The sequence below is a fragment of the Apteryx rowi genome, unplaced genomic scaffold, assembly GCF_003343035.1.
Source record: "Apteryx rowi isolate R43461 unplaced genomic scaffold, aptRow1 scaffold_660, whole genome shotgun sequence".
Classification (NCBI taxonomy): domain Eukaryota; kingdom Metazoa; phylum Chordata; class Aves; order Apterygiformes; family Apterygidae; genus Apteryx; species Apteryx rowi.
The window spans coordinates 271,420-283,470 of NW_020450939.1; the positions used below are offsets into that span (position 1 = coordinate 271,420).

At 52.1% G+C, this 12,051-nt stretch overlaps 2 protein-coding genes across 13 annotated transcripts in view; both read left to right on the forward strand.

Moving 5' to 3' along the window:
* Positions 1–410: 410 nt before the first annotated feature.
* On the forward strand, positions 411–11,228 carry PAAF1 (proteasomal ATPase associated factor 1). Of its 5 annotated transcripts, none has more exons than XM_026085172.1 (9): positions 411–823; positions 4,443–4,541; positions 5,248–5,398; positions 7,336–7,530; positions 7,901–7,992; positions 8,755–8,870; positions 9,637–9,719; positions 10,138–10,220; positions 10,774–11,228. In XM_026085172.1, the coding sequence occupies exons 2-9, from the start codon at positions 4,506–4,508 to the stop codon at positions 10,849–10,851; spliced, it is 834 nt and encodes a 277-aa protein (XP_025940957.1). In that variant the 5' UTR covers positions 411–823; positions 4,443–4,505; the 3' UTR covers positions 10,852–11,228. The 5 variants fall into 5 exon arrangements, with proteins under 5 accessions (XP_025940957.1, XP_025940961.1, XP_025940960.1 ...); XM_026085176.1 differs by lacking the exon at positions 411–823 and adding an exon at positions 853–946; XM_026085175.1 differs by lacking the exon at positions 411–823 and adding an exon at positions 1,562–2,318.
* A 121-nt stretch (positions 11,229–11,349) lies between these two features.
* DNAJB13 (DnaJ heat shock protein family (Hsp40) member B13) overlaps positions 11,350–12,051 on the forward strand; it is a 3,996-nt gene continuing 3,294 nt past the window's right edge. For 2 of the 8 annotated variants that reach the window (XM_026085165.1, XM_026085162.1), the window contains exons 1-2: positions 11,350–11,569; positions 11,748–11,851. Coding sequence is in view for 7 of the 8 variants with exons in the window: in XM_026085162.1 (XP_025940947.1) it covers positions 11,373–11,569; positions 11,748–11,851 (301 nt within the window). In the remaining variant the exon portion in view is untranslated. The remainder of the gene's footprint in view (positions 11,570–11,747; positions 11,852–12,051) is intronic. The other 6 variants (XM_026085166.1, XM_026085167.1, XM_026085168.1 and 3 more) reach the window with 4 other exon arrangements.

Genomic DNA, 12,051 nt, shown 5'->3' on the forward strand with positions numbered 1-12,051 from the left:
GAAGCCCTGGAGAGAGCAGGGGAGCTCTTGGGGGACTCCTGGAGCTCTGGGTGGGGGGAAACCCCTTGGGGGAGCCCGAGGGCTTGGGGGGGGAAGCCTCGGAGACTGTGGGAAAGCTCCGGGGAAAACCCTGGAGCTGGTTGTGGGGGAAGCTCTGGGGTGGAGGGGAAGCAGGGGCCTGAGAAGGCTTTAGGGATCCCTCTGGGTGAGGGGAGGATGAGGAAGGTTATGGTGGTGGGGATCGAGGGAGGTCCGGGATCCGAGGGGAAGCCGGGGCTGACAGCCGTGTCCCCGCAGGGAAGCCGACCCTGTACGGCAGCCTGACCCACCGCGGGCTCAGCGCCGAGGGCGTCCCTGACATCGCTGCCTCCGAGGGCTTCGTGGTCGGCGCGGTCACCAAGGTGCTGGCGTGGGGGGAGGCGGGGGGGCAGCGAGGGACCCTTCCACCCGCCAAGGGCGATAGTTGCGCGACAGCCAAAGGGTCACCCGAGGCTGTCACCAAAGGGAGGAGCCCGGCGCTGCGTCTTCTTTCGGCCTTCGGGCTGCGTGAGACCAGACCCACATCTGGTTTGCAGCTCTGGCTTGTCGCCTTTTGAGCCTCTGCGCGTCGGCGACCTGCGGTGGTTTGTCCGTAACGCTCCTGTCGGGGCGCAGGGTTAGCAGCCGGCTTGCGGTAGGACTAACGGCACTTCTGTTTTTCTGTGTGTTTTTCCCCTCCTCTTTCCTCCTCTAGAAAAGCATTCTCGTTTCCTGTCCTCACGAAAATGTGTCCACCAAGTTCTTGGCACCGTACACGACGTTTTGTAGGATTCATCAGAAAAGCGTAAGTAACCTTGTGGAGCGAGAGGGAAATACCTGGAAGTGACTGTGACCTTCCATAGTGCGTCCGACTGCTGCGTGCCCGTTCGAGCGAATGGCCTGCGGGGTGGCTTCGTTTATAAACTAGGTAACAAACCGTATCAGAGCTCAGAAACCTGGGAAAATTGATCATACCTGCTGGCACATTTTGTTGGGGCGGATCTCTGAGGGCTCCGAGTGTCCGTCGCTGCGCGGACCAGACGTGGCCCTTCTCGAAACCTTTCCTCTTCTAATTAACTCGCTTAGTTTTGAACTCTGCTCTCTCGCAAGCCGTCAGGTTTCCGCTCGCTTCAGACCCGCAACAGATCCCACTGTAAAGGAGTAAGACGGGTTAATTAGTATATCAGGGAAAAAAAAAGACAAAAATAAGAGGCTCCAGGTGTCGAGCTCTTCATCTCTGACTGATTCAAATCCATCCCAGGCTCGTAGTGGCTGTTTGCCTTCGTATAATGAAGTTGCCGATAATATTTGCCATAGGACTCTGCACTGAATTCTGTGTTGGGAGAGTCAATAGAGGGGTCGAGAATTGAGTGCTGCATAAATCGACCTGGGGGGAATTTGAGACAAAGAAAGGCCCAGCTTGTATTAAAAAATAAATAAAATAAAATCATTTTTGCTAGTTATGTTGTTCATTTAAAAGCAGTCTTTCTTGTTTTGTCAGATAATCTTTTAACTTGCTTTGTACTGTCCAGCTCGTTGATCCGGGGGTGAAATAAGTCCTGTTCCTCCCTGAACAGTGACACGGAAAGGCTGACTCTGGCCTGAAGCTTCATTTTGGCCCTGAAGAGAAGCACGTGGCTTGGCTGTACTGGAAAGCAGCCTGTGCTTTTGCAGAGCGCTTAACCCTGTATGGAAGGGATCCAAGAAACTAGAGTCCGATATCAACCTGCTATCCTAAAGGGTGTCCCTGAAGGCTCCCGGAGCTGTTATATATACACCTGACCCGAGATTTATTGAGCAAACTGTTGTGATAAACCCAGCAGAAAGTGCTGAAAAGCTAAAAAGTCAGTCTCTCTTGCTCAAGCTCAAAAGCGATGTAAATCAAGGTGTATTTTGACAATTCCACATCTCTGCAGCTGTTTTAAGAGGAAGCGAGGCCGTGTTGATAGACTGAGCTTGGCAGTAGCTCCTGACGCAGAGGTGAATCGCTTCGGAGAGCTTTGTGCTGCTTAAGAGTCCCCAGCTGCCCTTTTGTGTGATAAACGGCATCGGCATTCAGAGCGCAGCGAAATGGAAATGCGGCCTTGAGTGTTTAGTCTGCTGTCAAATGGGTACGATGGGTTCCAGCTGCACTGCGGCGCTCTCCTCTRGAAAGCGGCTGGAGTGATATCTATTAGTATGTAGATGAGTTTAAAGCTGCTGCGGACTAAGCTCCGGTTATCCCATTTACCTGCCGCCTCTTGTTCYGAGCGCTCGGGCTTTGGCCTGCCCGTTTACGTATCCCCGTGGAAAGTTTGTGGGTATGTCAAACACCAGTGACGTTTTTTTCGTTCCTGCTCGAGTATCCTGCGCAGTCTCTTATTTTATTTTATTTTTTGCTTGCGAGGGAGCAAGTTGCCACGGAGAGGGTTGGTTGCTAGATAAAATGACATTGGAGTTTTCTCACGTGGTCAAGATAAAAGTGAATGTACTTAATGGCTGTTGTAACGGCTAAACCRTTACCTTATGCTTAAAAAAACCAGCAAACAAAAAAACCGCTTCTAATACCTGTTTACTTTAATTCACAAACTGATTTTTTTTGTTGTTTGTTAAGGACAAGTAGAGCATCGATATCTGCAGCCTGTTAAAGCCAGCTGTGATTTGAGCAGTCAGGTTTTTAGGAGAACAACTTGGTCTCGCTCTTGCTTGGAGAGGAGAACTTGTGACTGAGAAGAGTGTGGCGCGTCATGTCCCTCGTTAATGCAGAACAAGCGCAGTAATGTGATGCCGTAGAATGTCCTCAAATTAACGTCTGGAAATGGAATTAGAGACTGATGCAGGTCTGTTAGGTTCTCGGCCTGCTTGAGGGCATCTTCCTCAAATCCCAGGCCTCTGGCAATCATCTTTCTTGGCGAAGTTCCCCAGTCTACTCCTGTCTCTGGGCTTCACCGTGGACATGGTGGTAAATCCGTGTCTCTTCAGGCTGGTTTTTAGCTAACGTCGAGCGCACTTGAGCAATGACAAAGCTGAGTGCTGTTTGGGAAGGGTGAATTGTTCAAAAAAGCATTTCAGTCGAAACTTGGTGTGAAGGTGAGCAGCCTGCTCCCTTGCCTACCTGACCAGGTGTCTAGGACCTGTTTGCAGTCCCTCAGCATGCTTACCTTAAGAAGGCTGGAAACCCTTCAGTGCTTTCTTCCGGTGGTGAGAAGAGCGGAGTCGTGATGGAGCTGTGATCTCCGTTTCTCATGTAGCGGGGTTTTTGCCGCCGTGARATTTTTGTGCTCGTCCAGTGAGCCAAAACAGAATAGCTGGGCAGCTCCTTAAGGTAGCGCAGCCTGAATCAAGGCATCTCCAAATCCTCCAGGACAAGGCAGCTGTTCCGCTACAAAGTTGTGATACCTTTTCGCTGTGTTTTGCAGGATGCAATGCGGGGTTAACCTTTATCGGGATCTATGTACTTGTTTTTGCAGCAACACTAATACAGACTTCAGATCGTCTCCAGATGTCGCCATCGCTTAGTTCAGTTGTCTYGCTCAAGGCTAGAATACACGTTATCTTAAATTATTTCACCCAAAGCTAAAATGTGGCTGGTGCTTTCCCGCAGCAATAGTGTCTCGCATCATGGGAAGGGCGACCCTTTCGCAAGAATAGAAGCTCAACGTCTGCTTCCTTCAAAAGGATTCAGCTCTCCCAAATGTTCCTGCAGAGCAGACCATTGTTAATACCTCAGCGTGGTGGACCGTGCGGGGAGTCAGCCTACCTGCATAAGGAGCTAGTTTTGATTCAGTGTTTCAGGAAAATTTAGGCTGTGCTGTTGGCTGTACAAGTATCTCGGATGATGTCTTGCAGGCTCTCAAGCTGGCTGGCTATCTTGATACAGCGTGGAACGGCTTGGCTCAATTTTGTAATTGCATACAGGACTTTTTAGAAAAAAAATCCATATTTCTGCTTCACCTGCACTAAACCTGAAATATAACTGTTCTCTGTGCAGGCTTCTGACTCAGCACGCCGTGTCTCCCTGCTTTGCAGAGCTCTGCAGAGCCACAGGCGGAGAATAACAATTTCTCTGTCAAACTGGTGGCAACTGCAAGGGATCTGGGGTGCTGCTTGCCAGGTTCCTGTCGCCTAGCGCTCGTCTGAGCTCTGGCTGCAGACCAGCAGCTCGTTCTTCAAGCAGGAATGCATCTGTCTGTGTAAACAGATCAACCGAGCAGAATTTCTCTTTACGCTGTCCTTGCCCTCTGGAAAAAGCCTGATGCTCGGGAGCTGCTTTTTTGGGTTCTTGCAGGTGTTTTGGCAAGTCCAGCAGTAAGTCTCTAGGAGACCGTAGCGCTGAATGATGTACTTAGCAGGTCTCCCCCGTATGAAGTTATGCTCAAGAGCAGAAACATCTATGTGCAGGTCAAATAAACCTGTTTTTTTTGTTTTGTTTTGTTCCCATGCAGATCACCTGTCTTGATATTTCCAGTGGTGGAGGGCTTGGCGTGTCCACCAGCACAGATGGGACCATGAAAATCTGGCAGGCTGCAAATGGAGAAATAAGAGTAAGAGCATCCGGCTTTGCTTGGAGGTGTTGTGTGCTGACGTTACTGAAGTCACTCAGCCGTAATTTCGATCACTGTGGGCCGGGGCAGGCAGGCGAGAAACTGGCTTTTGACTGAGAAGCTAATGAAAATCTGATTTCTTGGAGATTTAAAATTTTCCTCTGTTGGAAAGCGCAGTTTCCCCAAGGGAAGCGATGCCCAGCAGTCTGGGGATGAGTCCCAGGGTGAAAACAAGAAGAGGTAGTCAGGAATGACAGCTAGAGCACAAGAGGTGACTGTCACCTCCTCTACTGCAGAAGAAATTCGTTGCTTGGGCCACGCAGGTTAGAAGAGGAGAGGAAAATAGCACTTGCCCATGTTGGATTAGCCACGTCATGGGTTGCTCTCCCAGTTAAGGTGTTTCTTTCGGAGCTTGGCCTGACAACTGCTTGCTCAGAAGACGCTGAGGATGTTTAACTTGTTATTAGAGAGGGACGTGATGTTCTTTGCCATGTAATTAGTTATCCGGATGTCAAAGCGAGGCCCAGGGTGTACCTGGTAACTTAGCAACTGCCTCCAAGTCGCAGACAAGTCTGAAACCAGGGACTTAAACCCAGAGGACATCTGTCCACTTGGGAACACTGAGCTTCCCGGTGACGTAGTGCGAAAATTGCTCGGCGTGAGGATGCTAACGACGGAACTAGCACCTAGTTCTTTGTTTTTCCAGAGACTATTGGAAGGCCATGTGTATGATGTGAATTGTTGCAGGTTTTTCCCATCGGGCCTTGTGGTTCTGAGTGGGGGAATGGATGCCCAGCTAAAGATCTGGTCGGCAGAAGATGCCAGCTGCGTAGTCACGTTTAAAGGTCACAAAGGAGGTACAGAGTACTCAGCCTTTACAATGCTTTGTCTGCTGCGTATAACTGCGTCGCGCCCGAGGGCTGACGTTCAGCCACTGGCCTGCTGCGCTCCGCTCTGCGTTTATATTAGACGTGAGCGTTATCTTTTTCAGGCTCCCAGGACGTGAATAAAAAATCAGTGGTTGCTCTATTAGACAGCTGAAGCTGTTTCTCTCGCTGACCTGGATTTTCTTCATTTATTAAAGGGGGGGGAAAAAGCGGGAGGATGCAGTCCGTTAGCCTGCGCTGAGCGCCGGAGGTGGAGGGCGTTGTGTTCCTCCAGCGCGGTCTCAGCTGTCCGCGGCTCTGACCTGCGTCCAGCAGGCTCGCTGCCTGCCTCCYGCTCGCGCCCACATCATCACGCTGACCTTGAGCTGCTCCAGAGCCTCTGTCTTGTGGTTTTTTGTTTTTTTTTTCCTGTCCAGAAAAGCATATAGCAGTTTATTAGGGACTCGCAGAACTGGGGTGAGCAGTTACCTGTCTTGAGGACTCACGCTGCTGGAAGCGAGCAAGGCGCAGCAAGAGCGGCTGCAAGGTTACTTAAGTGAATATTCTTGAAGGAGGGCTGGAAGGAGCTTGTCCATCCTTGTACCGAGGGCGGATGTTCCGCTCCGCCCTCGTAGATGGTCTCGCTGCTGAAACGGAGCAAATCCCTCGCCCTGCTTGTCCTCCCACGGAGCACGTATAGGCCATCTTACGTGGCAAGATGAGCGCCCCGTTCCTGCATTCAGGATCCACCTTGCCTGTGGTTAAGACAGTTCTCTGGACAGAGCTGACCCTACCTCCGTTAGGCTTAATCTCTGAAGAGAGGATTTGGTTTCCAGGACCCTTCATTCAGAAGCACAGTGGATTTATAAGCAATGCTTAAGCAGGCTCTTTTTGYGCCTGGCCCAGCGCACGATGGTTAGCGATGCTGTCTAGACCTGGCAGGCGGTTGTTCCCGAAGGAACACTGACTTTTGAACACTTGTGTGATCACGAGCGGGGCCCAAGTGAGTTGTGTATCTGGGAGGAGATCCCCAAAGTCCTGCCTCAGTTCCCTCCTCCCCGAACAGCTTAACGTGGTGCTGTAYGGACTCTCGCTTTCCCCGTCTTGCAAGGTGCTTTTGAAAAGCACTCCACGAGTGTAAACCCTGCGATAGTGCAAAACTTAACTTGAAAACTGGTCTTGCGCTGAACCTGCCRGTGTTTTAACGTCATCAAATTGTGCGGATTCAAAAAAATGCAAAATGCTCTTGACGCAAACGTCCTGTGAACAAACTGAGGCAGGCAGCGTAACGGCGCTTCGGTCAGGAGGACTCTGGCTGGCTCCCCGTGGCCCTGGAGTTGACTTTATCCGCTTTGCGTAACTCCAGTCCGAACTGCTGCAGTCGGCACGTAACTACGTTTGGGTTCACTTGGCTTCCACAGGCTTATTCTGAACTTGTTCTGTCATTTGAACTTGTCATGCTTAATTACCGCTTCCGTCAGGAGAGCGTTAATTATATCTCCAAACTGCCCGACTGTTCCCTTCCGAAGAACGCTGTGTCATCTTTCGKATCGAGACACAGCGACCCTTAGTGAAATGAAGCAGCTGGGAGGCGTTAACATCTGCTAGGACTGTTCTCCTGATGTTGCTGTAGCTGGAAAATGTGGATGTTACTTGCCCCACCCCAGTTCTGGGGTTTTGCAGAGCTGGAGATGACAATGTTTTAAGAGTGTTGGGCCAAACTCTTTCCTTCCCAAATTAGAGGTTAATCATGGAGGTGGAAACTCGGTAGCGGCTGCAGGAGATATTGTCTCCTGACCGGTGGGGACAGCAGCTCGGGGCTTGTAGCTTAGCGTGTTCGTTCGCCTTGGGTTGTGCGAGATGCTCTTCTCAGCCTTGTCCCTGCCTTCCGCGCTCTCCGTCTGAGTGCGGCCTTTGCTTTCACGCAGGTATTTTGGACACCGCCATTGTGGATCGGGGAAGAAACGTCCTCTCCTGTTCCAGAGATGGCACCGCCCGTCTCTGGGACTGCGGGAAGTCCGCCTGCCTGGGGGTCGTCACCGACTGCGGCTCTCCCGTCAACGGCATCGCCGCGGGCGCTGCCGACAACTCGCTGAACCTGGGCGCGCCTGAAAAAGCTCCTAGTAAGAAACTTTCTCTTAAGTCAACCTTCTTCCCCCACCTCACTCTTTAGGTTTGTCACCTGGGTGCTGCCGGCAAAATCCTGAGAGCGCGGCATGTYCCTGTGTGCCCTCGTACCAGCTGGGGAAGGGAATTAGGGCCACCGGAATAGAGCGCTCCMGTCCTGGGAAGGAACTGAGCCTCCTTAAACAGTGTCAGCGATTAAGACTGGGATCTCTCCGATTCCTGGCCTGCTTTGCCCAAAGAGATTCAGCAGGAGCGATCCRAACTGTCCGACTTTGGTACAGATGTTGAGACCATCAGATCGGCTCCCCTCCTGCTGACATTTGGCCTGTAGCCACCGCTGCAGTTAACTGTCGTCCTTTTTGCCAGGTGAACGTGAGATTGGGACGGAAGGGAAAATCCTGCTGTTGGCCCGAGAAGACAAGAAGCTTCAAGGAGTGGGACTGCAGAGCAGGCAGCCGGTAAGGAGTCGGAGACGATCAGAAATGCCCTGGCCGCAGCAGGGGCTGTAGATGGTCTGGGCAGGGAACTRTGTGTGACGGTGGTTTTCATCTCCTAATCGTATGGCGCTCGCCTGCGTGAGCGCGCCGAGATGCCGCTATAAAAGCAGCGCCCGGGCCCCAGTCCTCGGTTTCCATTCCTGCTGCAGCAGTTCCTCTCTTTAAGCTGACGCTTAACCTAGTTAAGTGAACTGGTTAGCGTTAAGCCGGCTCCATCCCCCTGGTGACCTTCGCCACGTGGCACAAAGAAAGGGGCAGAACCAGGCTGCGTGGAGGCAGGTGGCTGGAGGCAGGGGAGGGCTGAGCTGCCCGTCTTTGGCCGACGTCCCGTATTGYGGTGTTCTCCCCTGTATTTATTCCCTGGAAGAGCAGAGACGCTAAAACTGGTAYGATAAAGAGACTTTCTCTCCTTCCTACTGGCTAGATTTGCAGGTGGCKGTTTGAGGAGTAAGAACTGCTTGTGTGTTTTGAACCCAGGTGCGTGTAAGACTATTTAAGYGCTGGCCAGTAGATGTCATGATGAGCTCAGGAACTGCAGGTTGTCCCTGCAGAGCTGCTGCCTTCTCAGCAAGTCCCTCCTTGTAGCCTGCTCCTGGRCGGTGGGACAGGAACTCCTGCCATCAAACACTTAACTCCTTGTGGTGTTTGCRGAGAGTGAAAACTGGGTGGGAGAGGCGTGATCTGTGAAGTATCTGGCGTTTACATTTGTTCCTCTCTTCCCAGGTGTTTCTCTTTGTCGGATCTGATGCGTTTAACTGCTGTACGTTCCTCTCGAGTACCTATTTCCTAGCGGGGACTCAGGATGGGAACATATATCAGCTGGATATGAGAAACACAAAGTGAGTGCCTGGGGCTGGCAGCGTTTAAACAGTGCTGTGTTTTGGTGGTGTTGCTGGTGAGGGGAGCCGGACGGAGGGTGCTGGCAGATGGTGCCTCTTCTGAGGGGTGGATACAAGCCCAAGCGGTGGCAYTACAAGCTTTTGAGCCTCTTGCAGCCGTTGCTTTCTCTTGGGGAGCACCGAGGAGAGGGCACTGCTGCTGGTGGTGATCTGAGGAGGTGTTCTTGTGAAGCTCTTCCTAAAGGACTATGGATTCTATGCAGATTCCCAAGTTAATGAATAACTCTTCAGCCTTGTCTCGTGACCGGGAGGGCTGTTGGCATAGCCTTACCTCTCGTATTACTGTCGTTTTTTTAATATATGTTTATTTATAAAGTATATATGTGAACAGTAGCATTCTTCCCATGAAATGCACAGCCCCTTCCTCTTCTTCACCAATATGACGTGAGTGTCTTTGTAGGCTCTGATCAGTTACGGTGATGGTCGTTCCAGCATGGCACTGCTGAGCTGTTGCTGAGGGCAGGAGCGGGTCTAACTCGTTTTTTTTAGCGGTGTCAAAGGCTGGTACTTGAAGGCGAACGGGACTCAGATGGTGCTTTCGGATGGGTGCCAGAGGCATCAAGTTCCCATGTCCTTTATGTTCTCCTTATGTATCTTTTAACCACAAGCTTGTGGTTCTTTTTTTTTTTTTTCATTTCATTTTCATTGGGATGGTCCCTGACTATTGACCGTAATACTTTTCCCTTGTTTTTGCTCCTTTTTCTAGCGCTCCAATCCAGGTCATTCATAGATCAGGAGCACCAGTGCTTTCTCTGCTCCCTTACCAAGATGGATTTATTGCCAGCCAAGGTAACTCAAGTGCTCTGTTGTGGCAGTACAATTTATATAATTGAATCAAGTACTTTTCTGCTCTTTGTTTATTGCCCGCTTGTATACAAGCAGTGGCTGTCTGTCCAGGCAATTAGAGGGCTGGACAGAGCGTCTGTGACCAAAAAAAAGTGACATAGAAGCTGCATCACACAGATGCTTTTTGTCTTGCATTTTTTTTTTCTGCATTGATGCTCCCCCAAAATAGGGCCTCCAAGGTGCCTCCCAACCTTTTGCCATCTCGCTGGCATCCTTGCAGCACGCTGCCCCTTTCCCAGGGGCTCCGTAGCCTCTGAACAGGCAGTTCTGATGCGCCYGTTGCTTTTGTAAYGAGATCGTGGCTCATTGCGCTAATYGGCCRATGTTCCTTCCTTGCCTGGCRACTCTCCYRCTTCTGTAGGCGATGGAACCTGCTTTGTCGTTCAGCAAGACCTCGACTACRTCATCGATCTCACYGAAGCGGACTGTGACCCTGTGTACAAGGTAAGGAATATGGTGTGTCAACTCGGAGGACGTAGGGAAAGGCGATGCCAGGTAGCAGGCAGCTGCCTTTATCCGGGGATTCGGCAGCCCACAGAACTGGCTCGTTCGCACCATTGACTTTTAAGCTTATTTTCTCCAGTTGAATAATGTTAACATTTTGCATAAACAGATCCTGTCAGCATGTCTCTGCGGTGTGCTAGCATGATCTCCATCATGCAGGGCTAAAACTGAAGCAGCAGAGCAACCTGATTGTCGGAGCAGATCTGGCAGAGCTGCGTTTCCTGCCTCTGCAAAGAGACCRGAATTAATCCGTGCTCAGAAGATCATCTGGGTGAAAACAGCAGTCAGCTRCACGGTGCTGCCCGCTGTCTTTTACTCCCTGGAGACTTGAGACCAGGAAATACTTCTGCTGTTCTGTTTTCAGAAACTCTGCTGAATGCGCACGGGTCTGGGAGAAGGACCTGGGTTCCCTGGGCCCTGAACCACCGTGGAAGATCAGCTCTTGCTGGAAAGGGAGCGCGCTTAAATGCTGCTTTCGTTTCTCCCCTTGCAGGTCGCTTCTTGGGAGAAGCAGATTTACACGTGCTGCAGGGACGGGATGGTGAGGAGATACCAACTTTCCGACCTCTAGAGGTTCGGATTGGCTGAATATCCGAGAGAAGTGTCCGAGCAACTCTTCCACGCTTGTTTTCCTGTACAGCATATTTGAGATATGTATATAGAAGTGTCTGAGCTTATCGTGATAGCAGGCTGTATATAAAGTTTGTGGTGAGGGGTGATATTTCTTATTACAACGTAATTCAGAACGCTTTTTTTTTTCCCTTGGGTAAGTGGCTCCAAGATCTTTGTGCAGGATCCTGCACAATCTGCTGTATAATTACAGGCCATTTTCTTTTCTACTGCCCTGGGTGTAACTGCTCTTTCTAGGAAAAAGAGACAAAAACCTGACCTGGGGGTGGGGGGGGGAGCTGAAGGTGACTGAAATAAAGCGATTGCTTTGGTAACACCTCTGTGGAGAAATGTGTGTGTTTTTCAAGAAAAGTGTTTAAAAAAAAAAACCAAACCATACAAATGAGGCACAAATTGTTCGCATTTGTAGGTGAATGATGTGCGGGGACCCGGAAGTGCGGCGAGCGAACTACAGCTCCCGCCATGCCCCGCGCGCGCGGGAGGAAGGGGAGGGRCAGGAAGTGGCGCTCCGCACTGCCGCTCCCGGCACGCCCCGCGCGAGGGGGAAGCGGTGGCCATAGCAACGGACGCGGGAGCGGGGGGGAGGCCGCCATGGGGCAGGACTACTACGCCGCGCTGGAGCTCGGCCGCGGCGCCACGGACGCCGACATCAAGCAGGCGTGAGGGGGCCCACGGGGGTAGTGGGCGGGGGGGGGAGGGGTTCCCCGCGGCCTCGGTGGGGCTGGGGCGCCACAAGCGGGGCCCTCCGGCTGCCGGGCCCCGCTGCGCCACCGGCCTGAGGGGGGGGGGTCTCGGCGGCCTGCGGGACCGGACTCACCCTGCTTCCCCCCCCCGTAGCTATCGGAAGCTCGCCTTGAGGAACCACCCGTTAAAATGCAAGGAGCCCTGGGCGCAGGAGCGCTTCAGGCAGCTGGCCGAGGCCTACGACGTGCTCAGCGACCGTAAGCGGGGAGACGGGGACGGGCCTGATGGGCGCGAAGCAGCTCTGGTCTGGCGGGGGGGCATCCCCATTTCCCCCCCCCCCTTCTCCTCCTCCTCTTCCTCTTCCCCTGGGCTGCTGGGGATCCTGCAGAGTCTGTCGAGAGCGTTGCAGCTGCAGACAAAACTCCAGGGGGGAGGTTTGCTGTGGTCTGACCCCCCC